The following is a 22,166-nucleotide window of genomic DNA, read 5'->3' on the forward strand; positions in this document are numbered from 1 at the left end:
TTCTTTTTTCGAACATTGAAAAGTTAAATTAGTGAATTATTTTCTTATGCTAGTCAGTATGATCCGTGTACAATGTTGTGTTAAAAATTCGTCACTCGAAATGCTTATTTGATAAATTAACAAAGTGATTATTTAAGAAGCTAGGAAAAGACCTGTGGTGATCCCTTTTTCTTTTTCTTTTTCTTTTTATGAAAATTCAATGGTCTTCATTTTTTTATTCTATTTAGTATAGTTCCTGTAAAATATCTTAGAGAATTATTCTAATTGTCTCTAATATCCTCCCAAAAATCGGATAAAAAATCCAAAAAAGCCTTGTGACCCTCGACGAACTCGCGACGGTCAACCCTCGGACCTGGGACCTCCCAAGCAGCCACGATCTCTCCTCAGATCTTGGCTTCGAGTGTCGGCCCAACCTTAAGCGAGGGCCACCGAGGTCCTGCGACCTCACGCGAGGCGAGGGGTCCCTGTTGGCTTCAATGCCAGCACCGGCTTGAAAGTAAGCAGTCCATTCCCTCCGCATGTTGGCATCCTTGGACAGAGACATGGTGTCGCAACAAGAAACACAATCGTCCTGAGAGCACCGCTACAAGGCCCACCCCACGTCACCTCCAACTGATCTATCAGCTCCATTGCCTTTACCCACATCGGGGAAACTATGTTTGATCAGACAAGGGGAGGGAGAGAGAGAGCAACTTCACAACCTTGGGTGCTTCACTGATAGTTCCAACGGGCAATGCAGATTGTAAGGCATCCCAACAAGTGAGCTGATCATCTAATTCACCTGTCACTTGCAACATCAAAATGCTATGCTGTTTGAAGAGTATGGAGATGATATGATTGGATAAACCAACAAGTTAGGCCGAGAATTGTTAAAGCTCGAAAACTGTCCCTATGACCTGCTCGAGTAAGTTAATTAATTCAACGTGGCAAATTTAGAAACAGACATTCTTGGTGACTGAACACTAGAATCAAGTGCTGCACTGTTAAAAGATCGAGATCACTTCTATGAAAAGGAAATCAAACATTCTTGATGATCGAACACTTGATGATTTGATAGGATAAACCCCCAAGTTAGGCTAAGAATTGTAAAAGCTCGAAAGCTGTCACTATAATCTACTCGAGTAAGTTATACTAATTCAACGAGCCAAATTTAGAAACAGATGTTCTTTATTATTTTATTTTTTTATAAATCAATTTTCAATTTTCAATTTTTTTCCTTTTCTTTTTTTCCTTTTCCATGGCCTTTTCTTTTTCTTTCTTTCTTTCTCTTTTCTTCTTCTTCTTCCTTGGCCTTGGCTAGTCATTGCTCTGCGATGGCTAACGACTTACCATTGGCGAGCTCCAACCTTGCCCTAGGCCGGCAAGGCTCAAGCTTGCTAGATTATGACGAGGTTGAGCCTTGCCTAATCAAGTGACACCTGAGCTCGTCGGCCTTGGGTGAGCTTGGCTTCGCTAGATTAGACAAGGCGGAGCCTCACCACAATATAGCGAAGCTCAATCTAGCCGCAATCTGATGAGCTCGAGCCTTGCCAGCCCGGGGCGAGGCCAGAGCTCATCAATGGCCAATTGTCATCTACCAGCCTCTGGCCAAGGCCAAGAAATAAGAAGAAAAAAAGAAAGAAAATAAAAAATATTAAAAATCAATTTTTAAAAAAGAAAACATTAAAATAAAAGAAAATTGTTTTTGAATAAAGAAAGTGAAGTAGAAGAAATTATGGAAAATGTTTTCCACTTTTTGAAAAGTGGACAACATTTTCCCACTTTAAGGTATTTTTTTCCAATAACTAAAAACATTTTCTTTAAACAGTTCATTTTCCATGAAATGAACGTCGGAAAATTTGAAAAATATTTTCTTGAAAGTTATTTTGCGTAAAATGAATAGAACCTTAATTTTTGAGGCCTAAGATTAGGTTTTTGGTTTTATTTGCTTCCAAAGTTGAGTTGATTGAATATCTTTGGCGATTTTATGCTCATTTTTTTGTTGATATTATGCTTATCTTAATTGATCGGAAATCTACTTAATCTCCAGCTCGTAGAAGTAAAGTGTTCTCCCACACTTTATTTGGGTCTCTAATTGACCCACCAAAAACTGGTTAGCGACGATTGCAAAATAAATTGATCTTGCATATTAAGAGTTTGAACCTAAGTAACAAATTAGTATGGGTTTGAAAGAGTCCAAGCTAGGTGTCGAAGTAGTATTTATTAGCCAAACCTAAGGTGATTAACCATTAGGGAGGTTGCGACAAAGACCAAGGAAGGCAACACTGTTGATTGTGTTGAAATCAACAAGCAAACGGCACTTGATTATCCACTATTAAAAACCACAAAATTCAAGTAATAAATCATCAATTTTCTCCTTTATGATATAAAGGAAGAAAGCCATGTTTGTTAAAATATTTTTATTTTGACCACCTTTTGGATAGCCCGAATTTACTCTCTATTAACTTTCATACTTCTTCAAAGGTTGACTCAGTAATGTTTGGATGGAGTGAACCTTGTCCTATTGGAATAATACCAATTTCTTGAATTAGAAACAAAGATTCGATTTGGGCAAAATCAATAGCCAAATATGCCATCTATGGAGGCTAAGGGCCTCTTTCATAATGGGAAAATTCTTTGGCTATTTATGTTCTATTGTTTCTAGAAACAAAAATAAAATAGAAATCTATTTGGTAACATTAGCTAATTTTTCTACTCCCAAGAATAAATTTGGAACAGAATCAAGAAGTCGAAAAAAATTACTTCTTTATTCCCGGGACCAATTCTAGAATCAAGCTATTTTCTCTTTTTTCTTCTTCTTCTTTCTCCTCTAGTTGATTGCCGAGCTTGGCGATGGTTGGCAATCGGCTAGAGATGAGGTTTGATGACCTCGTTGGCGGCTAGGTGAGGCTCCCCAGGGTTGGCAAGGTTGTCGATTCACATCTAGTTGGTTGCCGACCATCGTCAAGGCATGGCGACCTACTAGAGGAGGAAGAAGAGAAGGAAAAAAAGAAAAGAAAAGAAAGAAAAATCTCATAAAATTATTAAAAATTAAAAGGAACTCTATGTTGCAAAGAAAAGTCAAGGGTTGTACCAAACGTTTTCCAATGCTTGCTTTGAAACTTCTCCAGGAACAAAATCAGAAAAAAAATTTGAGTAGAAATTATTCTCAAGAACAAAATGGCTACCGAATATAGCTTAAGAGTCAAAATACTCTTTCCCAACACGTGATCTCTCTCTCTATCTCTCTCCGTCCCCTTAAACAATATTTATGTACAAAGATTGTATAAAGACTTTTTAACAGAAGATAACTTTTCAACCCCTTCGAAAACTAAATTCTCGATCCACATTGTATTTGTGATTTTGAAGCATAATTACCACTGCCCCAAAATAAAATGAGTCATAAGTAAACAAAAATTTGTTTGGCTTTTTTTTACCCTTGTATGACATAATGCCGGTAGTTTCTTGAAGAGTCAACAATATCAAATATGGAGGTCATGGGAGATCTAATGTCTACAATCTAACCAAAGCTCTTTACCAAGTTAGCTCACATAACATGTCGACTAAAACCGATTCTGTTGACCATATTATTATAATTGTTACGGGGTAGCACGAAGTTCAATATAGGGCGTATATAGATAAGGGGAAATTGTCAAAAAGTTCTAAACCTATTGCATTTTTATCATTTTAATCTTAACTTTTCAATTTTGCCAATTGAATACTAAACATTTTCACTTTTTGCCAATTGAGTCAATCTGCTAATTTTGACCGAAAATCGCTAACGTGAATGCCAGCGGTGCAATGTAGACTGTCAGCGCTAATGTTGACAATTTTTAATAATATATATATATTTTAATTTTTGTTATTTTTATGATTTTTTTGTCTTTTTCTTTTCTTTTCTTTTTTTGCTTCTTCTTTTTCCTTTTGCTGAGGGCTAGCCCATTGGCCCAATCGGCCATGTTAGGCGGATTGGCCTTGCCTGTGCTCGCCTCGCCTTGTCCTGGCCAAACTTGTCGAAGGTCGGCCTCCCAAGGCTAGGTCAGCCTTGCCGAGCGTCGGCCGCGAAGGCAATGACAGGTGAGGCCGACCCTCGCTAGGCCTCGCCTAGGCGGGCAAGTCCTAGCGAGGGCTCTATCAGTAGGTCCAGCAAGGCTGGCCATCGCCCAGGCTAAGGTGGCCTCGCTGAGCATTGCCTATGTTGGGTGATGACCAGCAAGGCTCCCCTGGCCTAAGCAAGGTTGGCGTTGCTTGGCCTGGGCAAGGTTGACCCTCGCCGGGTCTCGCCTGGAAGAAGGTTCTACCCACCGAGGCTCACCCGACCATGCCTCGCCTATGGCGGGAGAGGCCGCCGGCTCGGCATGGCTGGTGGCTGACCACTAATAAAAGCAAGAAGAAGAAGCAAAATAAAAAGAAATTAAAAAAAAAAAAATAGAAAAAAAAATAAGAGAAAATAATAAAAATTCAAAAATATTATTAAAATTTGTCCACGTTAGCACTAGCAATCTTACATGGCACCATCGACTTCCATGTTAGCAATTTCCAGCTAAAATTGGCTGGATTGATTCAATTGATAAAATGTGAAAAGATTTAGAATTGAATTAGCAAAATTGAAAGGTTTATAACTGGATTGGCAAAAATGCATTAGGTTTAGGATTTTTTGGACAATTTTTCTTATAGATAAGGTATTGAGATGAAAAATCTAATAGCCATCTAATATCTTTTGTCTTTACTAGGTTTCTCCATCACTATATGGCGATGCTTGTCCCTGATTTTTTTACATATTGGACAGTTAGTTTGAAGCCTTTTGATTGATTCTCCCAACGAATTTGGACTTTCCAATACTGATGTTGGAACTTACTAAAACTATGTTTGGCTAATGTTGTGGACTAAAAAATCATTCTTATAGGGTCATGGCTACCATGATGGATGTTACAACATACTATCTCCAGGTTGATAGGGGAGTAAGTCCCGATTATCGATTCAAGCATGCTTCCTTTAATGGTGAAGCTATGATGTCAATAGGCTCAAGTTGCAGGGCCATTTCCAGAGTAATGTCTTCAATTTGGATCGTTTCTACATTGATGTATTTACTAATATATAGAAATAATGCGATAAAATGTCATTTTACTAATGGTGTTTGTTTTGACAAACGAGGAGTTGTTGAAAGCACCACTACTTTTTCTTGACCGTGTTTAGAATAGAAAATGGATACAACCTCTGGCCAACAAACTTCATTTTTGACTTGAGGACTTGTATTTTTTTCAGTCTACACATCATGTTTCGGTTCGAAGTATAACTTTTACGATACCCCGAATGGGGTTCACGTTAATGAAAAGTCGTCAGTGACGGAAAAAGACAAATTGACAAGTTCTGTATTGACTTCTATCTGGCCAGAGACTCCGCTTGTTATGATTTTGATTTTATAAGCAGATGATGACTGAAGGCTGCAAGCCAATAACTGATTCGGTGTCCTGCATTTAATATACTTGAACAACTTGACCTGTATGGAAGAGTCCTTCACGTCACATGCTAAGATTCTACGATGTTTCTAGACGGCTCTCATTTGGGTATCCCATGGGAAATTGCGAAAATTTTTGACTAATAATAGCCATTCTCAACTAATTCTGAAGGAAATTGTTCAGATTTTATGCTTATTTAACTCATTATTTCATCAGAAAATGAGTCTTGAAACAAATTTTCCAACGTGTACCGGATTCAAGTTTGTTTTTCCTCGTTGACTGATTTTGATATTTTAAGTAGCCATCTTTGGTTGAGAATAATATGAGAGAACATCCCCATGTTCACATTGTTTTATCAAGATGTGAATATTTATGTTTTCTTTGCAGCTTTAACTTTGGCTGCATCGGTCAAGTGCATTCACATATCAGATTTGATTTCTTTTCTTATTTATTTTATTAATACTTTTGAAAAAACTAATAACCACCTGTGCTTTGTCTGTTACTTACACATAATATATATTGGAAGATTCTAGCCTAACTATCCTCTTGAGAATGAGGAAAGTCCTCAATAATTTCATACAAAATTCCATTTTTTCAGACATGCTGCGTCCCATGAAAATCATTTCATCTTTATTTTTTAAAGATGACATCAACAGCAGAAACTTTGGCTCCATTCACAAGTCCTTGTATAAAAGAGGAGATCCATGAGAGCAGAAAACAACTATCTACTTCAACCACGTAAAGATACTTCTCTGCTTTAGATTTGTACACGGCAAAGAATCATGGGCACCCAACACTCTTCAATTTTGAAATCAGCGCCAGGTATGTTCCATTCTATCCTTTGTTGTTCTGATTTGATCCAGGTATGTTTGACCACCGAATACATCTAATTGATTCATCTTCTTGGGTCCACGGTTTTAAAATCTAATGTTATAAACTCGTATCCTATATCAATTGTTACATATAAATTAATAGTATTAATTGAGATCAACGACAATGAGAAATAAAAACTCACTAAATTTCACATGGTCCAAGACATAAAGGTTAGAAAGTCCCACAAAACTAATTCATGATTCCTATCTTGGAAAAAAAAAAAAAACACATGATCTTCTTTAAGTTCAATGTTAATTTTCTTTTTTATAGAAAAAGTTCACCATCTAAGTTTAATTCAGAAATTTCAATGCAATGGATGAGCCTGATACTAGTCATTTGTCAATGATCTAAAGCATACAAAGTGTAATTAATTTGTCTAAGGTTATTTATGCTCATTTCTTTTTTATGTGACAAAGAGATTCACATAGTGATTAGTCCAGAAGGCATGGCAACTAATAAAGCTTCCCAAGACAATCGCGGACCAGCAGGTTTGTCACTTTGAACTTTTAATTTGTGTTCTTAGTAAATCTTGTATTTCATGCATTTGAACTTTTTTAATCGGAATAGATTTCACGGCATACGGATGTTTATATGTGAATTCAAATATAATCTTTTCATAATTTTTGAAATCTAAAAAAATCTTGAATTATAACTGAGATAGCCCAAGAATAATTCATTTTACTTCCAAAGAGTAAATGAATGCAACATAGAAGAAGAAATGCCGAGTAAACAGTAAACGCGCATAATGTATTATTACTCGAAGTCATGTTGATGATGATACAATTGCTTTTTCGCAATTCTAGTTTCATTATTTAAAGCACTCAGTGACCAGTTGATTAAATTAATTTCCGAAAAAATTTCTCTCATCAGAGAGTTTTGTCCAAATAATCACCTCGTGAGGACTGATCATTTTCTAGGTTTACTCAATAAGCTAATTGAATTTGCAGCTGATTATCCTACAAAGCAGTTTCATCAAAAGCAGAGGGCAAAATAAATGAGTTACGAATATTTAGTTACTGCTTATCACTAAGAGGCTGCATTAGACAAATGCTTTGGAGACATGATTCTCCAACTAGTCAATTTACTTTAGTGATCCCAAAAAGAAATCATGTAATGTTGTTCTAAGCCAAAACTAACTTATCAGTAGAAATGGTTATCACTATTATGACGGTGTAAAGATAATATTGTTGAAGAAAGCTCACTAACAAGCACAGTTTCTAAGATCCATGGATGGCGGAATCTTCTTACCACAAAAACAAAACATATACATATAGATATTTGTGTGTGTGTGTGTGTGTGTGTGTAGATTTTGTAAGAAAAATTACTTCTGTTATTTTTACGAACCGTGTCAATCAATAAATTTAAGTGATATAATTCCAAGTAATGCATCGGTACGATAATATTAAGAATGCTAACAAGCTGGTATCCTATATCAATTGTAACTTATAAATTAATGATATTGATTATTGAAAACATATGATTAAGTCGATTCATTTATTTTTATCTATGTATAGTTAAGGTATAATTATTACTTGAAATCGTAGAGATAGACAAAATTTTGTATAGGCTTAATTTACGAATGATGTCACAGAATGACAATGAGGAATAAAAACTCGCTAAGAAACACATTGTCCAAGTTGTGAAAGTGAGAAGGTCCCACAAAACTAATTCATCTGATATAATAGCTATCTCCGGGGGAAAAACTCATGAATTTCATTAAGTTTAAGGGTAAATTATTTATGATTTTTTTTACCATCTAAGTATAATTAAGAAAATTTCATCTATAGATGATCCAAAAGCTTATAGACTCTAATTTATGTTCATTAAAATAAATAAAATTCCATGTATAGATGATCCAAAAGCATACAGACTGTAATTTATGTTCATTCTCTTTTCGGTAACAAAGAGATTCACGAAGAATGGAGTTTAGAAGGCAAGCAAGTTGATCAAGCTTCCCAAAATGGTCACCTTTCAACTCAAGGTTTGTCACTTTGAACTTTTAATTTTCATTTTCCGTAAATCTGGTGCTTCGTGCATTTTGACTTCTTTTAATTTGAAACATTTTAAATTTCACAGCATACAGATGTCAATAATTTTAAATTTCACAGCATACAGATGTCAATATATAAATTCAAATATAATATTTTCATTATTTTGAACTCTCTTGAATTACAATTGCGACTAGTTTTTGACTTCCGAAGAGTGAAGGAGCGCGCTCATCGGAAAAGCTATGTTGATTAAGCAGTAAACACGCAAAATGTCTTACTCATAGTCAAATCTCCTAATTTGGTATGACTTGGCTCCACAAGTTACCTTATAGTTGCTCATTACAATTGATTTTTCCGATCCTAGTTTCATTACTTACAAGCACTCAAGGACCAGTTCATTAGAATTAATTACCAGAAAAATTTCTCTTATTATAGAGTTTTGTTGAAATAATCACCTCGTGAGGAATACTTATTTTCTATGTTTACGTGATATGCAAATGAATTTGCAGCTGATTCTTCACCCAAGCAATTTCATGAAGAGCAGGGGACAAAACAAATGGGTTCTCAATAGTTAGTTACTTATCATCAGGAAACTAATGAACTATTGCGTTGGGGCATGTTCCGTTATAATTACTGCATGACTAAGTCAATTCATCTGGGTTCATTTATGTATGGATCTCTTATATTTATTATGCGAAATTGTGGAGAGATAAATTTTTGTATAGACTTAATTAATGAATTAGATCGCGGATAACATCAATGACAGTGAGAAAAAGAAAAACTCACTAAAAGATACATTGTCCAAGATCTAGAAGGTAGAAGGTCCCACCAAACTAATTCATGAAGCATTACCCATCTCGAAAGAGTACTCATGATCTTCGTTAGGTTTAATGTTAAAGTATACATATATGTATAAATATTTTGTTTAAAAGTCCACCATTTAATTTTAATACAAAAAGTGCCATGCAATGAATGAGCCTCATACTAGTCATGTGTAAATAATCTAAAGCATACACAGGAGTATTGATTTTTCTGTGATATTTATGTTCGTTTTTCTTTTAGGTAATGAAGAGATTCGTGAAGAGGGGAGTTCAAATGGCACAGCAACTGATAAACCTTCCCAAGAAGGTCGTATCCCAACTAAAGGTTTGTTACTTCGAATTTTTAATTTTCATTTTCCATAAATTTTGTGTTTCATGTATTTTGACTTTTTTTTAATTCGAAACATTTTAGATTTCACAAAATACAAATGCTGTTATATAAATACAAATATAGTCTTTTCAAAATTTTAAGATCTGAATAATATATTGAATTATAATTGAGAATACCCCAAAACAAATATGTTCTTACTTTCAAAGAGCATACGAGTGCCCTCACAAGAAAGTATGTTGAGTAAACAACGGCCCCTTCCCCTGCATTTGCGTTTCATTGGAACTTCGAGTATGTGGCTACACTTGACCTAAACAACAAGAAGTGAGAAAGCCTGAGGATTTTTAATATGCAATTTTGGCAGTCAAGACATCAGTGAAGGTCAATGAAAAATATCGACCGCTGTTTGAAGCCGCATTGAAAGGTGATTGGAAAGCTGTCGAGGAAATCCTTAATAAAGATTGTGAAGCAATCACGGCCGAAGTTATGACCGTAGAAGATAAGCACATTACCGTGCTCGATGTAGCGGTTATGGCAGCACAAGATCAATTGGTCAAGAACCTAGTCAATCGCTTTTCTCTAGATCACGAAGATTTCATTTTGAAAAGTGCCCTCTACAATGCTGCTCGGAGAGGAAGAATAAAGATGGTGAAGGCATTAGTAGACAAAGTTGATGCGGAACCTGAAAGTGTAGCCCATGCTCTTTCATATGCTATTTCAGATGCTCCTATGCATAAGGAGGTTATCTGGTACCTAGCCAGGCATGTAAAATCTGCCCCAGATTATGATACCATGAGCAGCCTTATTATGGCTGGCCATTTTGGTAAGATTTCTTACTCACTTATCTTATCTCATTTTCTTCACTATTTACTTGAATTAATTGTTTTGTTCTTGCATCCCAAAAGACATAATCTTATATTTGGCTCAACGATACCCCGGCTTAGCGACAGACAGTAGCCCGTTGAGAGACTTTGCAATTACAAAGTCTTACTTCCGTAGTGGAGCTAGACTCAGTTTTTGGGAAAAAACTATCTACAAATGTAAGTACTTCTTGAGCTTCTTTTGTTAGCTATGTACAATTCAAGCAACTCTATCCACATGGTGTTCACTCTATCCGTTTCCATTTTAAGGTATCCCTCCACGCACGGTCGATACATCATTTGACAACTTCAAAGACATGAAGATGGCTCAAGGTATTTTTGTTAATCTGCTTAATGGATGGACAAACACAACAACAAAATATTATTTAGGGACCTTATTGACAAACAACACGTTTGTGTACAAATTAATATTTCATTAATGATGTATGACAAAATTGATATCCAAAAAAATTAAGGGACAAGGACTACACCTTTGTATTCAAATTAATATTTAAATAATGATGTATGACAAAATTGATATTTAATACAACATTTTTAGAGTTAATCGAGAAGTCTGAATGTCAAATTGCTAAGTCAAATTTTAGGGAACTCAAGCTGTGGAATTCGTGTCATAAAAGGTTGACTGATCCATGTTGTTCTCTAACATATTCAAGGATTATTAAATTTAATTACATATGTGATTTCAATTTCATAAGTGTGGTGTGGATCTCTTTCTTGGTCATCAATTTTTAGTTTGCTGACATGATTCTTCTTTCCTCTCATAGAGTTTTCACCGGCACTTAGGTGTTTCAAGACATCACTCCGGAACCTTGCCACAAAACCAGGTACACAAAATTGTCATGGCATTTACAAAGGGAAAATTGGCTAAAAAGTCGTAAACCTATTATACGACGGCCAATTCAGCTTCAAATCTTTCAATTTTGCCCATTTTGATCCTAAAATATTTTAATGATTTGCGAAAGGATCACAATGATGAATTGTTAAAGGATTTATGACTACATTGGAAAAATTGAATAGTTTAAAATTGAATTGACCACCATATAATAGGTTTAAGGACTTTTGGACAATTATCCCTATTTACCAAAAAAAAAAGGACCTTATTTCATCCATGGGTAGAGATCTCTTTATTCAAAGTGTAAATCGATATTTTTAGTATATTTTTTTGAGATCATAGTTATCAATATGCACTGACTCTCGTTTCATATATTAAGATCCCATTCAATGCATTTCCATTTAAATTCTAAACGACATGCATCCATGAGATGAATTAGTAGAAATTCTCGCTTGAAAATAGAAATATTGATCCACTGCTAAATCTACCCATTTTTCAAACAAACAAAAAAGAACTGTTATTTTCCTCATGACATTGTGTGCGTTCTTCGATAGAACCATATGTTCCCTGGTACATGCATTTTGATTTTCAAGCCAGATGAAGTTTATCCATGATTTTCTTCTATACTACTATATGAACATAAGAACGTAGTGCAAATGTAAAAGCCTCTTTAATCTTTTGACTCTTCATCATGGGGAAGAGTGCTTATCTTATGTTACATGCAGTCACTTTTATCAAACGGATTGGAGAAGCGAAGTTGAGGCACAAATGCTCACTTGAGTTTGCAAATCTAGCTCTTGCTGAGATTAAGTCTCGGAGGAAAACTCATGAAATAGTCGAGTTTTTATCGACTTCAGACATTGTCCTTGACGCTGCATCTTGTGGAATCTCAGAAATTGTGAACTTATGTCTTAAGCATTTTCCAGAGTTGATGTGGGAAAGAAATTTCACAGAAAGACTGATGAAAGAAGTTGTGAAGGGACGGCATGTTGAGTTGTTTAGACTAGTGAACGCACACAAAAGAATTCCGAAATTGAGCGAAGATGTTTATACGAACTGCGCCCTGATGGAAGCAGTAGTAGCAATGTCACCAAGTTGTGAGTACCCAGATGTTTTTGGAGCAGCTTTTCTTATGCAAAGAGAACTTCAGTGGTATAAGGTCGGTTCACCTTATTCACCACCATTTTTTCTCTTTAATTTATAGGTACATTGATAGGCATATTTTATTTTTCTCCAGGTAGTCGAAGATAGGAGCTCTCCTTTAAAAAGTCTGAAGTTGCTAGAAGATGAAAAAACATACCGGGAAGGCTTTGTTGATAAATGCCAAGATTTGCTCAAAGAGGCAAAGCAATGGATGAAGGATACATCATCATCTTGTAGTCTAGTTGCGACTCTCATTATTACAGTAGCTTTCGCTGCAGCTTTTACTGTACTTGGAGGCAACGATAACAATACGGGGATCCCGATCTTTTTCAAGAAGAACTCATTCATGGTATTCGCAGTTGCAGATGCTCTCGCTCTCTTCTCCTCTCTTAATGCCACCTTGATTTTCTTAGCTATCCTAACTTCACGCTATCCAATCGAAGATTTCCTCCACTCACTACCGAAAAAAATTATATTGGGCCTCACTTTTCTCTTCCTTTCTTTGGCCTTCATGCTGGTGGCCTTTAGTGCTGCTCTGACAATTGTCCTAAGCGAACGATGGAAGTGGATTTACATTCCCATTACTTTGCTGGCTATCTTCCCAGTTGTGTCGTTCACAATCCTACAACTTCCCTTGTATGTTGAAATGGTTGAATCCACCCTTTGGCCTCGACTTTACCGTCCCATGAAAATTTGGAAATGATTTATGCTATTATTGGACAAGGGCATTGTGAACTTATCTTTGTTTACACTTCTTACCGTGGGTAAAATGGGAATATCATGGTGTTTACTTATGTTTTAGGACTATTAAAGTGTGACCTCAGCCATGCTATACTAAAGATTAATGTATGTGTCAAGTGCACAAACCTTGTCTCAATGTGTTATTTGTATCGTTCATTGCTTATTGTTGTAATAAGGTGAACCCAATTTTCCAAAGAATTGGCAACATGGCCACCACTTTTCAATAGGGTTCATCCGTTCAAATAAAGCATACATCCGCACGAATTCTCTCTACTACACGAGATGGCCACCCAACCTGTGACCCAACACAAGGAATTTCTGATGAAGCGAGCCAAGTAAACAACAATTTCTGTTCATTGGAAGCTCAGCCTTCGAAATTAGTTCTCATCCGCTGACCGTACTTGCAGCTGATCCTCTCATCCAACTCTTCGGTTTTGACCTCCGCGATCTTAACCATGTGGACCATCGATTCCCCCTGCACTTTCACAATCCTCATGCTTGGCTTCTTCTCCCCCACGTCCCTCTCTGCGCCCATTCCTTCGTACTCCCTCACTCCCTCACACAGCAACTGGGCACGGTGCACGTCAGCGCCAACACTACCGACCTCATCAGCAACATAGCCATAAAAACCCGGCGCTCCAGCCTTACCATTTTAATCTCTTTCGGGTCTCTCTGTGATCTCAGCAGCGAAAGGCTTGACTTTTCTTTGGTGAATGGCGCCGTAAATTTTCTTCGAGTCTAGTCAGTTTTATCAATGTACAACACATCGTGTCAAAATGCCGTGTGCCCAGAATCCTCATATGATTATTACTTTTTGAGAAGCTACAAAAGAAGGGCCCCCAAGCAATCTTTTTTTTTTTTTCACTGGCGAAAGAAAAAGTCCTCTTTTTATTATTTTTGAACATTGAAAAGTTAAATTAGTCAATTATTTTTTTATGCTAGTCAAGATGATCCGTGTACAATGTCGTGTTAAAGTTTCATCACTTTTCAAATGCTTATTTGATAAATTAACAAAGTGATTATCTAAGAAGCTGGCAAAAGACCCGTGGTGATCCTTTTTTTTTTTTTTCATTTTCTTTTTATGAAGATTCAATAGTCTTCATTTTTTTTATTCTACTTAGTATAGTTTCAGTAAAATATCTTAGAGAATTATTCTAATTATCTTTAATATAGGAAAATATCCTAGATAATTACTCTAATTATCTCTAATATCCTCCCCAAAAATCGGATAAAAAATCCAAAAAACACTAAGGGTGGACAATCTGTCATGTAGTGTTAGTTTTATAATATGAGCAGCAAAGGTTATGAATCAAAGAAAAACAATAAGAGGTTGATACGACTGGCTTTGCTGACTAAAATAGTAACTAGACGAATGTAGCTGGCATTTTAATGATCAACATGAGAATCGGAGAGAAATGGCAAGCGGCTAATGCGGCTAGGCTTTGTTGATAAAAGTAAATTGCTTCCCAAGGTAAGAGGACCCTATAGACTCTATAACGATAGTACGATGTTGGCTGTCGGACAAGACAAACAATATTGAAATCAACTTGACTGGAGGATATTAAGACCTTATGGAAAAGAATGACAAGAAAAAAAATTAGCTCTAGATACGCCATAAACAATTAAGCAAAAGAGTTGAAAGGTAGAATTTATATATATTTTGATTACATCAGTCTATTTATAAGACTTATAAGATGACTATCAATGTAACATACATCAATTAAAATATGTTCAATCTCAAGAGATACAAAATCAACATAAATTTTTTAATTATCTCTAATATAGGAAAATATCCTAGAGAATTATCCAAATTATCTTTAATATTATCAAAAAATTTAATTGAGAGTGGATTTTTTATAGATTATGTGAGATGGAGTGGTACCCAGGTAATGAATAAAAGTACTTTTTATCAATAGTAAGTTATTTCTTGGAAATAAAAAGGAAAAACCAAAACCAAAAGAATAAAAGCAAAGGGAAATGAGGTGGCGACCCTCAAATGGCCCACTTGCTTGGATGATAATGCCTTGTGATTGGGAGTGAAATCGCGATTCATTATTCACAACTTCGAAGAGGAAGGAGCCCTGCCGTGTCTCGCGGAGAAAGGGCCACTATTCCCGATTTGCCATTGTATGGCTGGCCATTCATGTACAAATAGTGGTTACACTCTTCATCTCTCCATCTCTCAAACTGGCACCGGATTAGGGTAAGAGCAAGTTCATTCATGCCAAACCTGGATTATTTTGCTCCTTCGCTGGTTATAATGGATACGTGACAGGTCTTCTAGGTTCAAACAAGACTACCAAACAACTCTGAAATAGGAAATACCGATGAACTTGCAACACCTATAATTGTTAACTTGCATGTTCCGATTGTAGGGTTCAGTTATCACTCTCTGTTTGAAGTACTCTGATTTCGAAATACTCCAAAGTAAGTAAAATAAGAATTGACTTACCGTTTTCACAATCCACATCTTGGCATTTTGTCCACATGCATTTACAGTTCATATCCTTTGCAGTTAAAAATCACTTCAATGGAACTCTATTGGATTATATAATCTCAAGTAACTACCGATGGGATAATTACTTATGAACATATTTCAATATTTCAATCAAGATGAATTATGGAGCAAAAGAATCACACACAATTTTTCACTGTGCTCACGTCTTTTCAAAGTTAATATACAAAGGATCTCATATTGATCAATCCACTAAGGATTATCATAAGGTACTAAAGAGCAACTTAGGTCAAAATATCTTTGGTGGCGATGAGCACATATGGAAGCATCAGATCACATCAGATCACAGTAGAAGGCAAATAAGAGGTTTTTTTTTTCTTTCTTTTTTGGTCAGAAGACATGAGGTTCAATTATCAAGATTCCACTTATTGAAAGTTTCGCAGATTTGTGAGCAAGATCTTCGATCACATACTTAGTTATACCATCATCATCGTCGGCACTTCTTTTCTCCCCATTTTCGTAGTGGAAAGTCCAACCAGCAAAATCAGATTCTGAGAACAAAGACAAGGGACTTGCTTTATAAAATGCTAGGGGCACCTGTTTCACCCTTGATTTTGATTGACACATTGACAATATATTTCCTGGATAAACAGACTATCTTAGTGGAATGCAAAAGGCAGATTTAAACTCATTGAGCATTAAAACACACACACACACACACACACACACACACAATGTACTTGACATACAAACTCCTTCCTAACATATACAGAAGATGTAAAACAGCCACGAGTTGCAAATAACAAACATAAAAAGGGAAAAAAGCCTGCCCCAATAATAGAGTCCAATCTAGCTGTTCACCAATGCAATAAAGTTAAACTAGACCGTGTAGATGCCAATTTGTCTTCAATTGAATAAGTTACACTGAGCATAAGATGTAGAAAATTTCGCGTGGTTACTTATTGCATTAGTCTTCACAGTAACTTCATCATCCCGGAAATGATCAAAACCGGGTTTCTTAGACAAATCCATGCAAGTTGAGTCATTTTCATTGCCAACAGTTTGCTCTTCCATTTTCAGATGATCCTTGGCCTTGGACTCACCGTCTTCTTGCACATCTCCACAGATATGGGTGTGTGTAAGAGAGACAGTTTATTTCTTTGGCAGGTGGGGTGGGGTGGGGAGGGGCAACCAGTGGAACAGAAGTATCATTCCACTAAATTGAAGGTAAAACTTCCTTCAAAGAGTCCTGGTAGAAGCTCAGAAAAGATATTATGGTCCAAGCCTAAAAACTCATCCTTTTATATACATCGGTATGTTACCCAAACTAACAGAGCCACCATTTCACCAATATTAGAGTTAAATCTGCTTCTAAATATTAATCTAGCATATGCCTTCAATGCATTTTCTTTTTCCACAATATCAGAGAACATATATCAAAATAAAATAAAATAAAAATGGCCTCAGTAACGTGTTGATAATGTGCCATGGGGACAGATTTGGGATCGAGCAAACGCCACGTCGTTATTACTCATCAGTTGAATCCCAAAAATTAGATAAAACATGCCGAAGGAAGGAAACAATAGTGGTTCACATTTTCTTTCGCGTTTTATGCAGAAAGGGCTTGAAATTATGTGGACCAGCTAGGTGAGTTTCCATTATTTGAATTAGTAACTTTCAGTGCTGTCTAATCAAAATTTTCTCTTTTGTTTTTTGAGAATCACCAATAATGAGCACAATTGCGGTCAGTCCACAGTTGGCAGAAATGGTAGATGTGCAAAAGAATTGAACCGTCCACCGTGCGAAGTCATCGGGTTAAGTAAATCGGACGATCAAAGCCTCTTAGGTTGTGTTGAGGATTTGATTCGATGGGCGGATAGACAGGGCCGATGCAAGAGATTTTGAACGTTACTGGTCTTTGATGAAGAAGATACAAATAGTAGTGACAAGGCAAGGCATGTATCGATAAGGAGCTCCTATGTTATGTGATGAACGAACGACAGCTCAAATGATATGTAATTTCCGGCCCCGACTTATTAAAAGATAAAAATTCCTTCAAAGAGTCCTGAAGGAAGTACAGCAGCAAAGCCGAAATAACGTGTATTGAAATGGTGGCCTAAAACTCATCCTTTTTTATACATGGGTATGCTACCCAAACTAACAGTGTCACCGTTTCACCAAAAGTAGAGGCAAGTCCGCTTCTAAATATTTATCTAATTTTCGCCTTTAGCGTATTTGCTCTTTCCACAACATGTATTGAAAGATAAAATGGCATTGGCGACGTGCTTGTATAGTAATTATAGAGTGGAATAAAATTTGAATACATTAGGATTTAATACATACGATAAAGGGGACATGATGCAATGACGCAATGGCATGAATTAGGAGATAAATATTTTAAAACGTTTCATTATATCTTAATTCATGGGTGCATGATAAAATGAATTCGTCTATGCATGATTGACTCCGTTATTGGATTCATAGAACTAGAATATTTAAAAAGAGACCTTTTATAGTTATTTCCATCGATCCTCCCCAGTGTCTTTTCAGACGAGGGTCGTGCATGAATGTCCGAAGCAGCATGGAATTTTTCACGATCTGATTGACTATGGCTGCCTAGAAAAGCTTCTCGGCCGGAGACGAACCCTGCCAAAAACCAGAGAAAGGAGACAAGGACATGGCACCCTCGTTAATCTAACATGTTTTGTACTTGGATCATCTTCCTGTGCTGATTCTTTATGTCTTGCAGATGAGAGCTCTGTCTCCATGGAATCTAAGAAAGAGCCAGGAAGACTAGGTAAACTAAGCTCTGGTTGGTCGTGAGAGAGAGAGAGATTTGCTAAAAAAGAGAAAGCATATTGCATGCACCTCAAAATGATGACGAAAAAGCTTTCATTTAAATGTTCTAAATCACTTGACGGGGGCCAGGATTCACTGATGAATCACGGGTTGGAGAACGGCATGGGAAAACTGGGTGGAGTGGAGTGGAGTGGAGTGGAGTGGAGTAGTCGCTCCTTCGTATTGATGACGATGACAATCAACCAATCTCTATCCCCCTCGATCTGCACTGTCTCTGCACGATATAAACATGAAAAGGGAAAGAAGCCTGCCCCCTAGAACAGATCCAATCTAAGCTGTTCACCAATGCAATAGAGAAGACCAAACAGGCCGAGACGAAAAAAAGTATAGAAGCAAGGCAAAAATAATGGAGGCGGATAGGAGTATGGATTACATCTTAAGCGCAGCGCCACAGAAAATGAGATGAGTTTTTTGAATTTGTAGACTTCAAAATAACTTTACATCTCTTCCCCAAGCATTTTTCCATATGAAACAGAACTAGAAATGTTAATTGCTGACTTCCTGTTGTTTTAGCCCGGACAAAGTGGAACCTAATATGCACGGGGAAAGAGTAGAGTTAAAAGCAAGACATAAAGTGCACTAGAATATGACAACATGACGTGGATCCCGTTCCTTGAAACTGGAGGACAGTCATGGTGTGGTAACGTATCAATTTCCCGAAGCGTAACCTCCTGCAATGAGAAATGTCATCACTCGTCGACATGTTAAGAAACGACAAAGAAATGTTATCCTGCCATGTAAATTGCCAATTTCTCTTCGATTGAATGAGTTTGACTAAGCATAAGATGTAGAGAATATGGCACGCTTACTCATTGCATTAGTCTTCACAGGATTAGCTTTGTAATCCCGGAAATGATCAAAACCGGGTTTCCTTAGAAAACTCTGTGCCAGTCGAGTCTTCTTCATTGCCAGCAGTCTGCTCTTCCACTTTTCAGATGATCCTTGGCCTTGGACTCGCCGTCTTCCTGCACATCTCCACAAATACGTGAGCATGAGAGAATTTATTCCTTTGGCGGGTAACCGGTCGAACAGAAGTGTCATTCCCTAAATTAATGATAAAAACTTGCTTCAAAGAGTCCTGGTAGAAGCTCAGAGAAAATATTTGAGTTCCATGTCTTGTGTACAGAAAATGAGCTCCTTAGGCTTATATCAAGATCTGCTCCTTGATATTGACTTGGGGAGGAAAAAAGAAGGTAAAAGGAAAAGAACTAGTGTTCCTTCATTCGAAATGAAATGCCTCGCACAATCTCATCAACGGACCTCTCTATCTTTGTCCAAAGCCAGAGATTCATTCGAATTTTGTGGCGCGACCAAGACATCCACTTCCCAAACGCCTCATCCAACTTGTCTGACAGAGGCAGGTAAATTCTAATCCATGTGTCATTTACTAAGTCACAGTATTGCATACACAAGAAAACTTTACGAACAAACTTCCATAAGACTAAATAACCATAGGACAGAGCAAAGAAACTGAAAATCCTCTGTATGCTATCGAAACAATAGCTTCTGCTTATATTGTCACAACTCTGTATATACAATGATATAATGTAGAGGCCTATCAACTCTTCATCTTATTCGAGTACATAACACATGCTAGAGCCCTCTTCCCTAGGCTGCGCAATACCACAGAATAAACCTCAGCAGCTGAACTTAATCACTGCGATGAATGCAGCAGATAATCCATGATGGAACCACCTCCAGTAAACTTAAATGACAGATAAAGGCTGAAAGCTTAGTAATTAATTATACTTGGAAATCACATGACTACCATAACTACGAGCTGCTGTCACTTTTTTCCGTAGAATTTGAACATGTACCTTGTCTACAAGGTGAAAACTTTCTAGATCGTTAATGTGCTCGTGCAGATGCCATTGACACCTTGACGCATATATCCACATGGGATATGGCAGAGTTGATGTATATTGCTTAGAAAATATGCAGCTGAACCGAGATTAATCATTAGAAGAGCACAGGGAGAAGCTCCTGCATTTGACTTAATAATACAAAGGGGAAATAAAATCTAGACAGAGCTCTAAATAGCTCTAAATTGCAAGGTTTCATCTCTCTATCCATAAAAACTTCTTGTCCAGAAAGGGGAAGACCAAGCGAAGAATAATTCTCCACAGAAGCAGCTGCACTTTGAAAAAAAGCAAAAGAGTCCCTAGAGTCCTCCAAACCAGTCCCCACAATGCAAACAGCAAGTGGAATAAGTAGAATTTAAATCGCTGATATGATCCCTTGTAGGTAATCTGTCCAAGATAGCATGCACATCAATTTTCTGCCATCTTAATTTCATGCTTCTACACTTGATTTGGTGAAAGCACTACGGATATGACTAGAAGAGGACCAAAATCTCGTCCTGTTGTGAATTAAATGGGAATGTCACCCGCCAAACACCAGCTTCAATGGCAGCTACAGGTCGCTTCTGGTTGCAGGCCATTGCAAACAACTACAAACAACAGAGCAAAAGTGGGATCTAGACTGAGTACTGCAACCAGAGACATTAGAATGTAAATATTGTCCACAATAACATTCAATAGATCATCTAGATCGAAAAATCTTTCGGGGTTTTTGACAATGGAAAAGCCCAAAGGTGTAAAAGAAATGACACATTCCAAGCTCTATGCCATAAGTACTTTGATGCAGGAGTGGGGGGAGAAGGAAAGAGACGATATCAGCCCTCGAATCAGATGTTGAGTGCAACAAGGGGATTTACTCGTTTGCAATAAGTGAGATCACTTCTACTTGTTGATAAACCGAAACACCAGGATCAAATATGCAACTCATCGGTTTAAGATATGGACCATTCATGTGAGTGGATGCGAAGTATAATCTGATTTGTGTAGCTGCCCCAGAAAACAATTTTCAGAAATTTTACGAACCATCCTTCATCTCATATTCAATTTAATTCACCAGGAATTTCATCTGTTGGCCACCAAAGGCAGCGGGAAATTTCTCTTCGTGGACTAGAATTCACGTCTCGGCCAATTGCCATTTGCATCCTGCATCAGTGATAATGAGAACTGTAGAAAGATGTGCACTGGTTGCATCCGGGGCAGTCGCCTACGATCTGAACCTGGGAACAGTTGACAATATCTTGAAAATGGAAACTCGATTCAGGAAGTACGAACTAGACCCTAAGCACGCATTTCTGAAGCACTTTCGTTCCCCCTGATTGATCTCCTCAAAACTGGCACCATTTGACACGAGACTTTATCATTCCACAAATGCGCTATCTTCCTCCTTTTCTGCTAAGAAATGCACCGCTAAAGCAGGGAATGAGAGGGCCGTAGAACCCAACACGCCGCAATTCTTGTTGTTTACACACGCTTGTGACGGCATGAAAATTCGCGCGGGTTTAATTTCTGTGAAACTCATGAACATATATTCCACCGTTCTTCGAGTTTACCATCCATCGCCCGAACACTATTCGCATCATTGCATTATACTAATTCTTCGTACAGGAAGGTCGTTGCTTCAGGTAAGGGCCATGCATTACCAGAGGCATGTAAAAGTGAATTTCATTCTGAAAGGATTACGGATGCTCCAGATGTTAAGAACTTCTAACTCTAGATGCACCGAGCACTCGAAAGCAAAATAAGAGCGGAAGCTTATTTCATGCCCTAAATCAATGAAATGTGACAAGATTAAAAGAGCGTTAGAGAGAGACATGCCCTTGAGAGAAGCACTTTGTGCTTCATACTTACATAGTAAAGTAAATTCTTCTATGCACGCAACACAATAAAATCCATTAGTGTATTCATAAATTAGGATAATTTAAAAGTAATATGGGTTATTAACAAACAC

The 22,166-nt window shown here is 37.1% G+C and overlaps 1 protein-coding gene across 1 annotated transcript; it reads left to right on the forward strand.

Annotated features, from left to right (window-relative positions):
* The first annotated feature begins 6,756 nt into the window (after positions 1-6,756).
* On the forward strand, positions 6,757-18,508 carry LOC104455547. Its single transcript, XM_039302367.1, has 9 exons — positions 6,757-6,799; positions 9,362-9,445; positions 9,813-10,271; positions 10,579-10,641; positions 11,887-12,320; positions 12,399-12,653; positions 15,421-15,472; positions 18,250-18,312; positions 18,429-18,508. Exons 1-9 carry the CDS (start codon positions 6,757-6,759, stop codon positions 18,506-18,508), a joined length of 1,533 nt encoding a protein of 510 aa, XP_039158301.1.
* Positions 18,509-22,166: the final 3,658 nt, after the last annotated feature.

This window comes from Eucalyptus grandis, chromosome 9 (genome assembly GCF_016545825.1).
Source record: "Eucalyptus grandis isolate ANBG69807.140 chromosome 9, ASM1654582v1, whole genome shotgun sequence".
NCBI lineage: Eukaryota > Viridiplantae > Streptophyta > Magnoliopsida > Myrtales > Myrtaceae > Eucalyptus > Eucalyptus grandis.